Source organism: Mauremys mutica, chromosome 12 (assembly GCF_020497125.1).
Source record: "Mauremys mutica isolate MM-2020 ecotype Southern chromosome 12, ASM2049712v1, whole genome shotgun sequence".
Classification (NCBI taxonomy): domain Eukaryota; kingdom Metazoa; phylum Chordata; order Testudines; family Geoemydidae; genus Mauremys; species Mauremys mutica.
The window spans coordinates 76,928,091-76,944,730 of NC_059083.1; the positions used below are offsets into that span (position 1 = coordinate 76,928,091).

A 16,640-nucleotide genomic window follows, 5' to 3' on the forward strand; every position below is an offset into this window, starting at 1 on the left:
AATTCTACGCCAAAAAAAAAAAAATTATGGGCACAATATTTTAAAATTCTGCAAATTTTATTTGTCATTAAATAACTGTGGGTCCAGCATGGCAGTGGGGAGCACAGGCCACTGGCTGCATTGAGGTGGGAGATCACCCTGAAGCCCCCACTTCCCCCGGGACAGGGACTCCGCAGTGAGGCTGCACCTGACCCTGACACAGTGCAAGGGCTGCGCCTGCCCCAGAAAGACCCTGGGGCCCTGCCCCTCTGCACCAGGCGCACCAGGTGTGGGTGGGCAGGCTCAGCCCAGTAGGATCCAAGTGTGGAGGGGCTTAGTGGGGGGGGGGGATCCCGGTGCGGGGCGAGAGGTTTCTGTGGTGGGCAATCTGGATGCAGGCGGCTCAGTGGATGCACAGGGGCAGGTGAAGGTGGTTGGGACTCAGCAGAGGGGGGTCTGGGAAGATGGCGCTGGGGGGGGGTCTGGCTGTGGGGGGCTGAATGAGGGGTCCAGGTGCTGGGAGAGTGTGGCTAGATGGGGTGAGGGTCCAGGTGCAGCTGGCTGGGGATCAGTGGGGTGGAGGTGCTCGGCGGGAGGGCCCAGGTGTAGGGCGTTAGGGCTTGTCAGGGTGCGGGTTTGAGGGGCCTGCTTAAGGGGGGAGCCCCAGCTGCTGCTGAGAGGATGCCACATGCCGGGCTCCTGCTTCCATATCATCCCCCTTCTTCTCCATCTCGTCCCCCTCCCCCTCCCCCTCCCTTGACTCCCACATTCCCCTCCCCCTGCCCTATTCCACCCTCTGGCATTTCTGAGAGCTGAATTTGGCATAGCCGTGGGAACTGAGTTTGCATTTCTGTTGCTGATGCCAGCATAGTTGATGGTACCATCTCACCGCCCCAGAGTTAACAGGAGCATCGCAGTGAGAGTTTTGCAGGCCCAGATCCCCAGAGGTATTTAGGATCCTAACTCTTATTGAAATGTGGGAATTAGCCACCAACACACCTATGTGAAACTGAACCTTAGTGTGTCATCAGAGTGAGTGGACCCCCCTCCGAATATGTACAGGGAGTGGATCTGTGAAGTCGAAGGTTTCTGTGGAGTCACTTTTCAAAGCACTCTTCAAGGGGGAAAAGGCTGCTAGCCACAAAAGAATGCTCTGCAAAGCTCGTAGTAAAAGTGCTGCTGTCTCCAGTGCATCGGTCATGTGTGCTTACAGGTGAGATTTTTTGGAAAGGTCCAATCTTTTAATCTGTATTTATGTAACAGACATGTTGAGGGCCAGGCTGCATTCTGAGAGCAAGAAGGGGCTTAACCCCACATGCTGTGAAATCAGCATTAACCGGGGAAGCACAGGAAAGGGAGGGTTGTTACTGGACCAAATACTGCAGCTTTTAAGGCCCGATTCTGTTCCCCTCCCAAAATTCCCATTGGTGTCAATCAGAGTGAGGTTCTCCTCAGTTCCCACATAAGCAAAGCTCCCAGTGAGTCCAGTGGGGGTTCAGGGAGCCTAGAAATTAGAGGTGGAACAGGCCTTTGTAGAGCCCATCTGGCAGGGGCTAGCCCAGGGCTTTGTCCAGGCCGGCTGTGAGAGCCTGTGGCGGCAGTTACCAATGTCCCCATTCCCCTCGGGTCTCCCCAAAGAGCTGAGGGCACCTCACAGGATCAGGCCCTGAAAGACTCCTGCAAGGGTGCCTCCATTGCTCCCCTTAGGAGCCCAGTCCACAGTCTCTTAGATCTCCCCACTAGAACGTGGCTTAGCAACAGTCAGCCTAGGTCTCCCTTTTTTCACCCCACCCCTCTGCCCTCACCACCTCCCAGGGAAGTCCCACAGCCCAGTGGAGACCCTGAGCCAGGGTCACCTATATGCTCTGGCTGCTTTGGGCTACTCCAGTGATGCAGAGAAGCCTCATTTAACCAGCCAGAAGAGATGGGTTTACAGCTACTTTGAGGCCCTGGTGAGGAGTTCACAGGTGAAGGTGGCCCTGGGGTAAGGTGCTCTCCAGAGGAAGAGAGCTGCATGTTTGTCCTAGTTACCGGAACCCCATTCTGAGCCCCAGCAAAGGATGAGAGATGTGAGAAGGAAGCTACCAGCAGGAGTTAACCAGACACAGCTGCCCTGCTTTCCCTGTGGGAGAAGAGCAGGCATCTCCTGCATTGGGAACCACTGATGGTCAACAGGTGACTCCTATTGCCAGTAATTAAAGGGGCACTCCGGAAGGAGATGGGTGGGGGAGAGACCAGGGGAACGGTTTATCAGGCTGGGTGAGCGAGGGGAGCAGCCTATTGCTGTGTGTTTGTGCTGGGGTGGGGGGAGCTATGTTGTTTGCAGAGCAGGCTCTGTGAAAAGGGAAGTTTTTTCTTTTGAGATGCAAAAACCTGGTGTGATTCTCAGAGTTTAATCCAGCCCAAGCTGGGGGGCTTCTGCAGAGCTCTGGGTTGCAGGAGAATTCCTCTTGGGGGGAGTGATGGCTCCCAGCACTAAATAGACGCACCATATTTGCGATACAGGCTGTTGTTTGTATCTGGTAGGACTCGGGGGGCGGGGGGGTGAGTGTGGCTGATGGAGCATCTTTTGAAAGGGGGCAGCGTATAGCGGGTGGGCTGTGTGGACCAAGGGCAGGACCCAGCTCCTCCTCACAGTATTGATAGAGCCTAGAACCACAGTAGGGCTAGATTCACGTAGTGTTTGAACTCCTGTCTCTCTCCCCACTCAGGCATCTGTGCAGGGCTGATGACAGCTGAACTGCAGGGTCCCATGCTGCTGCCAGTGTAAGTGAGCTTGGCTCAAGGCCCCTCACTGATGGGCTGAGAAGGCCCGTACCGTTCACTGATCTCAGAACATACAGTTAAGGCCTAATTCTCTGTTACTCTTTGGCCCTGCTTGGATACTGTAAAGGTGCTTTAAAGATGTAAGCAGCCCCCTGAGAATCTCCCTTAAACTGGGAGCCTCCCTGGCTGGTGTGTAATTAGTGAAAGGGCTCTAAGCCAGCTCTGTTTCCCAGTCCCTGGTGCAGGGAGAATCAAAAGATCAGGGTTGGAAGGGACCTCAGGAGCTTCTAGTCCAATCCCCTGCTCAAAGCAGGACCAACCCCAACTAAATCATCCCAGCCAGGGCTTTGTCAAGCTGGGCCTTCAAAACCTCTAAGGAAGGAGATTCCACTGCCTCCCATTTCAGACCACCCTCCTAGTGAAAAAGTGTTTCCTAATATCTAACCTAAACCTCCCCCACTGCAACTTGAGACCATTGCTCCTTGTTCTGTCCTCTGCTACCACTGAAAACAGTCTAGATCCATCCCTTGGGAGTCCCCTTTCAGGTCATTGAAAGCAGCTATCAAATCCCCCCCTCACTTTTCTCTTCTGCAGACTAAATAATCCCAGTTCCCTCAGTCTCTCCTCATAAATCATGTGCTTCAGTCCCCTAATAATTTTTGTTGAATGTCAGGGATGTAGCTAGAGTATGCTGCTCTGTGGCTGGAGTACATTACGCTATGGCTTATCTCTGTTTCACAGGGGCCATGGGAAACCGAACATGAGTTGGAGTAGCCCTGGGACTGCTCTAGCTTATACCAGAGGCCAGACAGGGCTCTGCGTGGCTCCCAGATATGGAGTATGTAAAGGTGGCTTAAAGCTATCTCTTGCAGCAAGCCCACTCCTCCCCGCGAGTAACTGAGAATCAGGTCCAGAGTTTTCTGAGCACAAGAGGGGGATTTTTGATCCTTTGACACTCACATAAGAAGAACCAAAACAGGACTCAGAAATGACATCCTGCTTCCTGGCCTGAGCTTGGAAAGCCAAACTGAGCAATTCCCAGCATCACCAGGCCTAAAACAGGGGGCAAGGACATGAGGGGCAGACTCCAGAATATCAGAGCTGTTGGAGCGCACGAGCAAGCCCCGCTTGTCTGGGGTTAAATGCTATTTTCTTTGGGGCACTTAAGCTCTGCCCATGGACTGTGCTTTTGAAATCGCTTGTTTGCTGTCAAGCTGACAGCCCTTGAGAAGGGAACTTGTTTCTTCTCCCTTCAGCTGGGACAGCGTACTGGGATGTGGGAAGATTGATGATGTAGATGAAAAGGATACCAGTGTCTGATGGGACAGATAGATAGATATTTAGAGTCATAGACTTTTGTCTAGCCAGCCAAGATCAATGGCTGCAGAGGTGTCCTGAGTAGCCTAGTAGTTTGCAAAACACACATGATTGAAATGTGAATTTGGGGCTCACACTCCTTTGCTTCTTTCTGATAAAGGATCTAGGAGCAATGCTAGAGGGTGCACTCTCCTTGAAAGCATTCACACTGGTCTTTGAAATCATTCCTTGCCCTGGCAGCTCACAGAGTCGTAGATCTAGAAAACCACATCCTTCTAATTACCATCTTGGGTTTTCTCCTTCCTTACTCCAGCTGCTAAAATTATGTTGCAACTCCTAGTTCATAGCCTACATGCTACTCACAGATGAAACAGGAGTGACCAGGAGCACGGCTGTGTTCTGAGCCGAATGTAAACCAGCCTCTCTTCCCAGGCTTTCCCATGACCGCACTCTCCAACCCATCAGCTCAGTCCCCAAGCACAAACTGCAGCCCTGCTTCGTGGTGCCTGCTGGGAAAAAGAGAGGGAAAGTCAGCATCTCTTCTGTAATGGGAGGGGCTCAGGTATGACAGTGACAGAAGCCAGAGAGGTACCTAGAGCAGAGTCATTTCCACTTTGCTGGGTCTGTATGTGCCCAAGCTGCAGGACAGCGGAGGGTCTGACCCTAAAGCTTTATACCATTTTAAGTGGGATAAAACATTGGCTTCTTACACTGGTGGTTCTGGTGACAGTGGCAGCTGAACTCATATTTGGAATTCAAGCAGAAAAAAACAACCCATCCAGATGGATGGTAATTTGGATGCTGTGACTATAAGGTCCACTTTATCCTGGCTTGCTAGGATTAGGATAGCAGAAAGCCAGGCTTCCTCCATTTCCTAAGGTGTATAGAGCGTTTCTTTCTTGCCATGGTGACTTGTGAGAAACTAAGCCTTAAAACCAGCACTGACCCAGGACTGACTATAGCAAGTCCCAAGGCAAAGATCAGAGTAGCTCTCGGTTCCTATTGTCCATCAGTTTTCCACTGTCACTTTTACAGACCAGCTTTCTGCATGGTGTGAGGCTGGGCAGATGCTAAGTAGTCATCAAACAGACACGGCTGCAGAGCCTAATTGAAAAGAGCACTCGAGTGCAGAGTTCAGCTGTGTGTGGCAGATCTCATCCTTCTCCCACTGAACCAAAGGGAGTGAGGCCATTGACTTCAGTCAGAGCAGGGTGTTGCCTTCTACAGGGATACTGGTGCCAGAGGTTGGAAAGGGGATTTATGCCATGTGCAACTAGCCTCTTTCTGTGTAGTGAGACCCGGAGCATTCTGGTGCTGGTAGCACGGGCTGGCCCTGAATCCGATTCTCTTCATACCGGATCAGCTGCTGGGGCAGGATTAAACACCCCCGAGTCAGAGCTGGAGGCCAGGGTTCCTCTGGATCCTGCCAGGGCAGTAGGAGCAAGCAAATCTGTGTTCCAGAAGCCATGGAACTGCTGGTTGCAGTTGATCCTTCCCCACAAGCTGCCAGTTGCTCTGGGGATGAAAAAGGGGATCCTAGAACCATCCCACTGCCCTTGAACAAGCTGACACGGCTGGCGTCCTATTGACGTGCACCAAGAAGAGCCTGTCAGTTCAGCGCTAGGCCTGCCTCACTCCTCAGTGGCAAAGTCTGAGCCTGAACTCTGACCAGCCTCAGAGTGTGTTATCTAAACCAGGCAGGGTTGGTATTGACACACCTTAAACATGTATTTTCCAGGGCCGTTTCTGCCCTGAGTTACCTCTGTGCTAATCTGTTTTTTATCTATCACCTTGGTACCCAGCCCTCATTGCAGTCATGGCGTGAGAGTAACTAGAACCTGCTACAGTCCTGATCTTGCCTTCTATCTGCACCCATGTTAGGAGCACAGATACCCCAAACTGGGGCTTGCTTGTGCACGTACTTAACCCCCAGCTGGTTCACATGCATCAGGGCACTTGCCTACCTCAGTGGGGCCGTGGCCTTTGGAAGGCTTGTCCGTGAATTGCTGCCCGGATCCCACGTGACTGTTTTAGAAGCAGCTGCACCGTGCATGGTCGTACACACGCAGGGTTAACGGAAAAACTTTTGAAGCAATTTCTAGCTATTTGGGGGAAATGTTTCACTATCTGCTGAGAACTCGATTAAACAGAGTCCGGTTTGGCTGCTGCTGCTTAACTTTTCAATAGTTTAGTTTGCTATAGTTCTTCTTTGCCTGCCTCTCTCACATTGCTAGGCAATGACAGAACACGAGGTGCGTCGGCTATGCTTTGTGTAGCGAGATGTGTCGAGGCTGAGCAGGGACACATATCCGAGGGAACGTGAGGTACAAAGTCAAAGGATTTTATTCTAAAAGCCCCACCCATGAGTTATGGATTTAAGTTTTATATATTTTTTTGCAGAATCATCGTGGAGTGTGGATGCAAAAGGCAACCAGGATTCACAGCTGAGTGGACTGGGGATGAATCCGGTTATTTCTGGATTCCTTCCCCACCTCCTATTAGAAACATTGTACTCCTGCTGTTTGGGCCAGATCCAAACATGCTCCCTCATGCAAAACTTCCATTGAAATCAGCGGGCCAAATTATTAACATCATTATGTGTGTTGTGGTAACACCTAGTAGCCCCAGACCTAGGTCCCATTGTGCAAGGCACGGTACAAACACAGAACAAAAAGATCTGCTCCTAAGATCTTGATTTACTTCCACCAGTATTCCCTAGATATGAAGTCAAGGGAACCGTGAACATACTTTTGTGCTGAACGGGTGAATAATTTTGGGTGAAATTTTGCTGCAGTGTTGTCCCTGGGTTTGCAGAGATTGGCTTGAGACAGACTCTAGAAAAGCACTCAGAAAACGAGGTCCTGTTGAGTAGAGCGTCCATGTGTGGGTGTGTGAAAATGGTGGTATTCTCCTCTAATTCAGTTTAGACCCTGCTCAGAGTAGCTGGGCTGGGTCTGTGAAAACGATTGGCACTGAAGCAGTTAACAACGCTGTTGCTGAAATTGTCCTTACTTAAAGTTTCAGAGGTTGATACCCTGTTGAAATAAAAGGGACAGTTTCCCATCTTTCCCCTGAGCTATTGTTTCAGGCTCTGCAGTGTCAGGAAAACACTGTTGCATCACACCACATAGAGAGTGATTTTCCCCTCCACAGCAGTAATGGCTAGAAACATACATGCCTATTTTAATTAAAGCTAAATTTTGTACGGGAATGTTACAGCCCAACAACAAAGTGCAATAGGGTGTGACACTTCGGCTGGCTCCAGCTAGGCTGCGGAATAAAAAGGCTATTCAGGGAGCTTTAGGATTGACTGATGTTTTCACTTGATGTGGGAGACATCCACTAGGCAAAGGAAGGAAACATAGGCCGCAGAGTCAAAATGTGCTCTGCTGGAATCATGATAGCATCTTAATTCTTTTAAAATTTGATCAGGCTGCAAGGATAAGACCCTGGTTTGGCTGCAGAGGCTGCACAGACTTGCAAGGCTGGGAATAAGTGAGGCAGACTGCAGTGTCCTTCAGTGACTTCCAGGCCTTTGTTTGACGCGTGCGCGCACACACGCACGTGTCACTGGGATGACCCAGTTCCTCCCGATCACTTGTCATCCCACCCTTCCCTTCACAGGGCCCTGAGGGAGAGTGGGCCTCTTTTGAGGAAATAAATATAGCCCGTAAACAAGAAAACAGGATGTGTCCACTGGTGATTTAAAAACAAACTTCGGAGGGGACGATCAGCAGCCCTCCGGTTTGTTCAATAACAGGATTCTCCTCTAAAGATGTCTTGTGAGAAGTTGAATGCGTCTGGTTTGCAGTTCTGAGACGCCACTGTGCAGCTGACGTCGTTGTTTCCGTCTGTGTTTTAATCCTTTAAAATTACTTCCTGATGCAGCGGGGTCCAGACCTTACCTTGGATTTCTGCAGGGGAATGAAAACAAAGGGAAACACAGTAGTTCGCAAAGCACTTGGCAGTCCCGGTCGTACAGATGGGAAACTGAGGCACAGAGCGGCCAATAACTTGCTTATGGTCACACAGGGAGTCTGGGGTGAAGTAGGAAGTTGAACCTGGGGCTCCCAAGTCTTACGCTCGTGGCCTAACCTCGTTATCATCCTCCTTCTTAGGTGGCCTCAGAATCTCTTGAAGGGGAGGAGAGTTGAGCCTCCCTCCAAAACTCATCAATCCCCCTCATCCTTAACTCCGCAGGCATGGGGTCTGGTGGGGTTGGGGGGCAGAGCCGTGGGAATTCTGGCTGATGCTGAGGTTCGCAGGGCCCTGGTGACAGAACGGCCCTCTCCTACGCAGGGCTGACCATTGGAGGGAAAACGCCCACCATCACCCTAGCACGGCACAGCTCCACCAAGTGGGGGCGCTAGTGTGCAGAGCCAGCCCCCTTGCCGCCTAGGATTGCTCAGAGCAGAGTAGGAGGATGTGGTGGCCTAGGCTAGCGCTCCCGCTCTAGCTAATGCTGATCGTGCTCCGGGAGCTGCAGCCAGAGACTTCCCTCAGATTGTCTGTGCTGGCAAGGCCCTGGCTGTGGCCCCTTTGGGTCAGGTTTGTGGCATGTTGACAGGGGGACGGTGGAGCCAGCTTGCATTGCAGCTGCTGAACCTGTTCTGTGGATCGCTGCGGGACTGCAGGCAGCCAGGGAGGAGAACTAGGCCTGGAAGGCAGCCAAGCAGCGAGTGCCTCTGACTGCCAAGAAATGAGCTTAGGAAGTGAAATCGGGGCGAGGAAACAGCCCCCGCGCTCCCGGGTTCCTCAGGCTGGGCCAGGAGCGGTGGTGGATGCAGCGGGCGCTTAGCAACTGGGGGAAAAGCAAATAAAATTCTGGGCTCCGTGACCAGCGCCAGGGAAAAACTGACTCTCGCCCAGTGACAGGAAAGAATGAGGCTGGGCTTGGGACTTCGTGCAGCTGCTCGACTCCAGGGCAGGTGCCGAGGCTGCTTGAACCCACCTGGGAGGCAGGTTTGCTGGTCTCTTCCTTGAGCTTCGCCTCTCATGTAGATTTTTATCTGCAGAAAAGCCAATGACCCCTCTCCATCCCTCCCCCTCCCAGTCTGCTCATGTGAAGGTGGGAGGGCAGGCGGGGCTGATCCGGGCAGGGCTAGACGCTGGCGTCTGAGGTGTGCACCGTCAATCCAGGCGAGCAGCCCCTGCTGCCCCTTCCCAGAGGCAGGAACGGCCAGTGCGGAAAGGTGGGTGCGGCCGACCCTCTGCCCCAGCCCTGTTTGGGAATCCGACGCTGCTGTCTGCGCTAGGCTCCCTCAGTCTCTGTCGAACGCTCTGCTTGGGCCCTGCCCCATGGCATGAGAGAGAGTCTGCGTCCGCTCCGTGCTCCTGCACCGGCTGGGGGCTCGCCGGCCCTTATAAACAGGTCCCCTTCCTGGGCATCACTGCCTGCCATGTTTATGACGGCACCAACCGTAGCTTGCGCTTGCTCTGATTATTGGCCCTAGGAGAGCGGGGAGATGTACAGGCCTGGGGGGTGAAGTACCTGACAGCTGACTGGGTGATTTTGGGCTTAGTGATTTGCCTAGAACGGCCTTTGGACTGCAGGGCTGGAGACGTGGGGGAGAACCTGGCCTCCGGATCAGAAAGAGAGGCTGCCGTGTGTACTAAGCCTGAGGCAGAGAGGCCCCTCTGTATCAAGTCTCCTATCTCGTTGGCTTGTTCCTGCAGGGGAGGGACAGATCCTGTTTGCTTGCCTCATGTGACTCCTCCTGCTAGCCCCCAGCTCCAAGCACTTCTCCTCCCTCACAGGGGTCCAGCACCGCCATGCCCTGGTGCAGGCTGGATTCCCAGTCCCGAGCTCTCTCCTCCCGCGCTGCAGGTGCTGAGAGTCCTGGGAGTAAGGTGCGGAGTCCCAGGATGAGGGGCTGGGTGCGTGGTAGAAAGGGCTAAGAGGGTCGTCTTTGATTTGCCACAGCAGGTTCTATCTAATCTTCCTCAGCTACGAAAGTGGAGGCCCATGAGGTGAAGCCGCAAGGCTCCAGCTGAGTTCAAGGCCCCATTGTGCTAGGTGCTGTACAAACCCAGAGTGAGCGAGTCCCTCCCTCAGGGAGCTCACACTGTTAATAGATAAGTCAGGTGGACGGTGGGAGGGGGAAGGGAGGCACCAAGCAGTGAAGTGACTTGCCCAAGGTTCCCCGGTGTATCTATGACACAGCCAGAATCGACCCCAGATCTCCTGGGTCCCAGTGCAGTGCCCTACCCACTGGTGGCCTTCTGTAAAAGTTCCTTCCGCATTAGAGATTGTGGAAAACCTTTCCCCGTGCCCTGCCCTGGCTGCCCAAGCTCTCCACCCTCCCCCACACCTTTCTCATACCCAGCCTGCTAAACACACTTCCTGTGTTTCCTGTCTAGTGAAAGCGGACGCCCGTTCTTCCTATACCTGGCGCTGGCCCATATGCACGTGCCCTTGGTCCTCACTCAGCCTCCCTCCAGCTCCTCCTTCCCTGGGCCATACCGAGCCAGCCTGAGGGAGATGGATGCCCTGGTGGGACGGATAAAGGACAAAGTTGACGGCTGCGGGAAGGAAAACACATTCCTTTGGTTCACAGGTGAAGCAATAAAACCAGCTGCAGTAACAGCAGATCATCTCGATAACTGACATTTACATACTGCTGGGATCCGCAGGCAAGGCGAGGGGTGAAGGGGAGCCTCCTGCAAATGGGACGCTGTCTTAGGGACAGCCCTAGCATTGTGTTAGGGGCTGAAGCGGGGCTTAATTTGGGGGAGAGGAGGACTTGTTCACAGGCTCTGCACAAGGGGGTGGATCTCATCTTCCATGAAATCTGCTCCATAGTATTCATCTGCGTTAAGCAGTACTAAAGCCACAGGCCAAGCTCTGCTCTCGGCTATTCTGGTGTGAACTGGGAGCTGCGGCACTGGTGTCAGCGGAGTTTCACCGGTGTAACCAAGAGCAGGATCTCTGCGGGTCTTGTTTCTTCCATTCCTATTATCCTGCCTGTCTCACGTCCCCCTGCCATCTTTGTTGAGTTCCCTTCCCTGGCCCTTCTGTCCCAGAATACCGGGGAGGGGGGGGGGGGCGAGTAAACCCCTTCTGGCCAAGTGGGCTTTCAGGGAGACGGGAAGCAATGGGCAAGGGGAGCTGCAGGCACAAGATGGACTGAGACGGTCTGGTCCGTTGCATGCCCAGAGCAATTCTCGAAACTGGATTGTGGAAAATGCTGATTGGTGGCCTCTGGTGAGACCCAGGAGACACCACTGAGAGTGACACGGTTACTCTGAGGAACTGGCTCTCAGGCCCATCATGAAACTTGAGGGACTCCTCTCCCCCTTGAAATTGGGGGTGTGTGGGGAATGGGGGCCGGGATCCCCAGAGAGTTTCCTCTGGATTCTCCTGTTGGTCAGACCCTGCCTGAGGTGCTGGTCCACTGGCACTCAAACACCGTGCAGATGGGAGGCTGTAAATTTGCCTAGATAGGTCAGACTCCCCCGCTTTGGGGGGTTGCTAGGGAGGCTGGACTCCCCCACCTGCTTTATAGGAAAGGTTGGGGCCTCACAGGGCCGTGCTGCTCCATCAGACTCGGCGATGATCCCTTCTGTCAGGCAACTTGTTTTCCAACCATCTCCCCACCCCCCACCCTCCCCAGGCTGCCCCGCTTCAGGCGGGGGGATGAACCTGGACATCCGTGTCCACAAATTAAACCTCAAATCCCTGTTAATTAAAAAACCCAAATCCACTCTTGCTGAGACGCCTCCCTAAGGAGGATGTCTTGCTTCACTGCCATTCAGATGACAGGAACAGCTCTGCGGCTCATTAACGCCAAATTGCTCTTATCCACCCTCCCCCACCCTCAGTCTCCTGAGTGGAAGCTCAGCCCCCTTGAGAAAACATGGCCCTGTTATTTGAAACTAACCTCCATTGTCAGCCGTTCAGTCAGTCCTCACTCAGGCGCCTGCCGAGGTAAAAAGCCGTCAGGCACTGCAGAGGAGGGGAGCAGGGGATTGGTTGCCTCTTTAAAGGGCCTATGAGCTCCCCCCTGGGGAGAAAATATCATCCGCAGCAGCTCCCCACTTCCCCCCAGACATCAGGGGGCTCTGTCTGGAGCACCCTCGATTCAGAGAGGCCACCAGACAATCTGCTCCATGGAAGCTGTGTGAGATTGGGCCATCCTCACTCAGTTTCCCAGGTGAAAATCAGCGTAACGCTTCCTTTTGATGGAGCTGATCTGAGATTGTGCCCTAGGGACGGAGGCTGGCTTCTCTCCCATGGCCTTCATGGTCTGACTCGTTCGCTGTGTTTCAGTCCAACTTGTCTGTCTCAGGCTGTTACTCACAGAGGGTTTTTTTTCTCTCCTCCAGGAGACAACGGCCCTTGGGCTCAGAAGTGCGAGCTTGCAGGGAGCGTGGGCCCATTCTCCGGGGCATGGCAAAGGCAGCGAGGTAACCGACAAGGCTGCTCGCAATGCTGTTACCATCTTGGTAGCCATCACATGTGACCTGCTGGGAGGGACCTGCTCCTGGAAGGCCCTTGTTCAAATCTGGCCACCAAGCAGAAGGGAGAGAGAGGACACTTCCCTGCCTCTGGCAGAGTTCACTCCCAGCTGTCTGGCTACTGCTCGACCAGCTCTGCCACGGATTGATTTACCTGCAGAGCTCCAATTTCTGAAGAGCAATTTTCTTTCCTTTAGAGTGGACCAGCTAGTACTAAATGGCAGGTGTTTCCCCAAAATATCCTGGGGCATCTGGCTGAATTAAGGCAATCTGGGGTCCTGGACACATGCCCATGGAGCCTCCTGGCCCCTCCCCCATGCATGGCCTTACCCCTTCTTATGGAAGCAGCAGCCTTCAGATGACTGGAGAAGTTTGGGCCTCTTGGAGCTATTGTCTTAGGCTGTCTGCAGACTCAGGCAGGTATTGTTCACACATGGCTCATATTTCAAGCTTTTCTCTTATTGCACAATAGCTACAAACATAATTTTTTAACTGACAGCCCCTAGGTCTGGGCCTATGGTGTGATATACTTTAGCTTCTAGATAGATATAAAACTATAATCTGGTCCTGACAGCCTGGGAAGGATGCTGAGAGATGCATATAAAAGGTCTTCAAGTCCACCCAGCTCTTGAGGTGACCCAGGCTGAGACCTGTGCTCTGGCTGTGCTGAGAATTACTTTAGAACTTGGATTTGATTGTCCTGGAAGTGCTGAGCTCCCACTGACTTCCGTAGGGGTTCAGGGTGCCCTGTGTTTCTGGAAATCAGGCCTGTAAGTGAGTGTCATCGTAAGCCCTAAAATTTAACTGTATGGAGGTGGGGTTTTAGTGTTTGCTGTCTCCAATGGAGCCATCTGTGTGGTGGCTTTGATTATTTACACAGAAGCAGCCAAAAGACTCCAGCATGACTCAGGCTTTTCCCGCTTCTGCTTGTGTTACGCACTGTGACTGTGTGTCGGGTTACATTTCCCCATTTGCTCCAGGACGGAAGGGGAGGGGACAGCGGAGTGAGGCAGCATCTCTTTCCTCATCTGTTTCCTGACATCTTCCAAATATAGTAGAGGCCCTGAGGAAACTGGTGTGGGATTCCGAGAAAAGGTGGCTGTGGGGCTGGCCAGCCAAACAAGGGGTACTCCCTCTTCCTTGCATCTTTTTGCCATTCTTGCTTGGTTATTTTTTTATCACTTTTTTTTCTCTCCCCTTCTCCATCTCCCAAAAATCAGCAAATCGGGATTGTATTCTCTTCTCGCCTAATAAAAAAATAAATCTTTAGCAACAACCCAACACACCTATGAGCAACCAAGCCTATGCCTATGATAACAACAGATAGCCTAGCACCCACTCGCAACCCTACAAGAACAAACCAAGGCTAGAAACCCATTGCTCACAGATCAGATCAGACCTCACAGAAAGGGGACAGATTCCATAAGGATATAGAAACACCTGTCAGGAGCAGTGATATTTAAAATCCCTCTAGGTTCCTTCTTAAACTTCATGCAAAAAAGGAATATTTATAGATATTTCAAAGTGCCTATGTGACGCTAATATCTTTGTTCTATAGCATCTCAATCCTATAGGTGCTGATCTCTGTTCTATTGCCTCAGGTCTCTTTTGTCTTCTTATGGATGTGGTTTGCCGATGCTGACATCCCCAGAGTATGTGATCTGTCTGCCTGTTCTCGACTGCCGCCCATTACTGCAGTACCTGAGCACCTACCACATAAAATCAGTCCCTGCTGGACTTCATGGTGTCTCTGCTACTTCTCCCTTTTTGGGCTCAAATCTCTGATTGGGAGAGGGTGTGTTTGGGATTTTTTTTGGGTAGAGGTTTAGGGGAACAAGGGAGGCTGTCAGTGTTGTGAGTGTCATTCCTGTGGTGACAAGGCTTTTTAGATGGGTTGGGTGAGGCCTGAAACTAGCTGGCAAGTTTACAAAAGAGCATTGGTTATTAATGAAAGCACTTTTCAAGCAACCCTGGCTTTTCCTTAGGCCCTGATCCAAATCCCAGGAGTCTTTCCAGGGACTTTGATGGCTTTAGCTTAGGCCCTTCCTGAGGGAGAATAGCAATACTGCAGTCTTGGCTTTTCCCCACCCTCTCCGTGAGCTCTGTCCAGCAGAATAAAAACTTTGCCTCTCCTCTGCAGCAGCCCCCAAACCGTTGGGGAAACTGTCTCCCCACCTCTGGCTGCTTGGGCCCTTAGCTGTTACACCCGAACCTGGGTGGGCTGGTACTCTAATGGAACCCTGACATGTGTCAGCTGCATCGCCTTGGACTTGAGGAGGTGCTGGAGATGTGTTGAATTTGCTATGGAAGGAAGCAGTGGACCCACCATCACCCCTCCCAGGCATATGGGGATGGTGTCCCCCCGGCGCGGTTCCCTCTGTTTTGTACCTCGCCTGGGAGTCGCACTGAAAGGGGGAGCAGTGCCGTCTCCCCACTGGAAACGTCCTAGTTTTTGACCTATTGTTGGGATGGATTTGTTATTACTTGCAAGGGAATGTTCTGTTCGATCTGGTGTCAAGTTTTTGTAGAAAGCCTTGACCTTTGTAATTTGATGGCATCACACATTTGTGCAACCTTTATTACTGAGAAAAAATCCACGTGGATTTTTTTGTTTTATTTTGTTTTGTTTCAGCGTAGTGTTTACTACTGAAAATGTCACCCTGAGCCTGTCAGAAGGCTGCTCTGGCTTCCTGTGTAACTAAACACACCACAGTACGTGGTATAGGTAGCACAGCTAGTGAATTCCCTTTGACTCTCTCTTGCTGCCTGCTATGACTCATTATGGGTCTGTATACAAATCACTTGACCTTATTGTGACTCGGTTAACCCAGCTGTAACTTGGTACGAGCAAAACCTTATTTAAAAAACACAAGGGCCTCTTTTTATTTGGACTATGGAGGGTCAAATTAAAAATCTGGTACGGAGGCTGATTTAAGACATAGATTAGTGTACAAAGCACAGTTAGCTCTGCAATTTCATATTTGAGTTCCTTCAGAACTCTTGGGTGATACCATCTGGTCCTGGCGACTTATTTAGGCTAGAGCTCTAACCACTGGACTATATTTCCTCCCTTGCTAGAGGTAGACCCAGGTTTGCTGGGAAATGAACTAGTGGGTAATTAAGAGTAGGGGAAATTGTTTGTGATGTGGTCAGAAGGGATTTAGTTTAAAGGTGCAGGCCTGGCAGGTATGTGTTTGTATGAATACTTCAGCAATCTGGAGGGTGCCGCTTTCATGTACTGGAGTTGTTTGCAGTTGATACTGTACAAACACACGCATGTACACCCCGCCCCTCTAGCCAGCCCATGAGGTCTGCACATAGAAACAAAACCAAATCAGCAGTAACCGCAAGCTAAACATTTCTCTGTGTTAGGTTCTCACACAACATCAAAGGCTTATGGAAATAATGTTACCCCAGCTACATGTCTTGTGAAACTAGCTCTGCGATTTTTCTGTTGCTCATCAAAACAGATGAGAAGTAATTAGCCTGGGAGGGACCTCCGGGTCATCGAATCCATTTTCCAACCCCAAATCTTTGTTAAAAAGGGCAAAAGTGGGAAATCCAGCCAACTTTTCTCTTCTCTCCTTCTCTAAAAAAAGAATGCTGTAAGTTTAAAACCCCCAAACATTGGAAGGACTCAGAATGTACAGGATTAAGCCATGCATGGGTCTGCTGCTAGCCCAGGGTGAATTTCATCCTAAAGAAACTGGGGGGCTGGGAGGAAGCTACTCTTTGAATTCACTGTGCAGCAGGATTTTTTTTTTCTTGACACAGCTACACATTTCTGATGCAATCCTCCTCCTTTGTAATTTGTTTGGTATCCGTGACTCTGGATAATTCCTTTACTTTGTATCAGGAGGGGTTTGGGTTCACAAAAAGCTCCTGTGCAGAAGGGCCACTGTGAGTACACCTGTCTGTCTTCCAGGTGGGAGTGCAGCCAAGCAAACGACCTGGGAAGGGGGACATCGTGTTCCAGCGCTGGCTTATTGGCCTGGCAGGATCCCTGCAAACGTGACGAGCACTGCACTGTTGAGGTAGGAGGACAAAACTTTTTTGTTTTCCCTAGGTGAGGTCTAATGGTCTAAGCACAGGACTGGGAGCCTGCATCAGGAGGCCTGGAT

General features: G+C 51.6%; 1 protein-coding gene across 4 annotated transcripts in view; it reads left to right on the forward strand.

Annotated features, from left to right (window-relative positions):
• ARSG (arylsulfatase G) overlaps nucleotides 1–16,640 on the forward strand; it is an 80,798-nt gene that overhangs the window by 43,571 nt on the left and 20,587 nt on the right. For all 4 annotated transcript variants that reach the window (XM_044982066.1, XM_044982068.1, XM_044982067.1 and 1 more), the window contains exons 7-9: nucleotides 10,423–10,619; nucleotides 12,388–12,468; nucleotides 16,445–16,553. In XM_044982066.1, coding sequence (XP_044838001.1) covers nucleotides 10,423–10,619; nucleotides 12,388–12,468; nucleotides 16,445–16,553 — 387 coding nt within the window. The remainder of the gene's footprint in view (nucleotides 1–10,422; nucleotides 10,620–12,387; nucleotides 12,469–16,444; nucleotides 16,554–16,640) is intronic.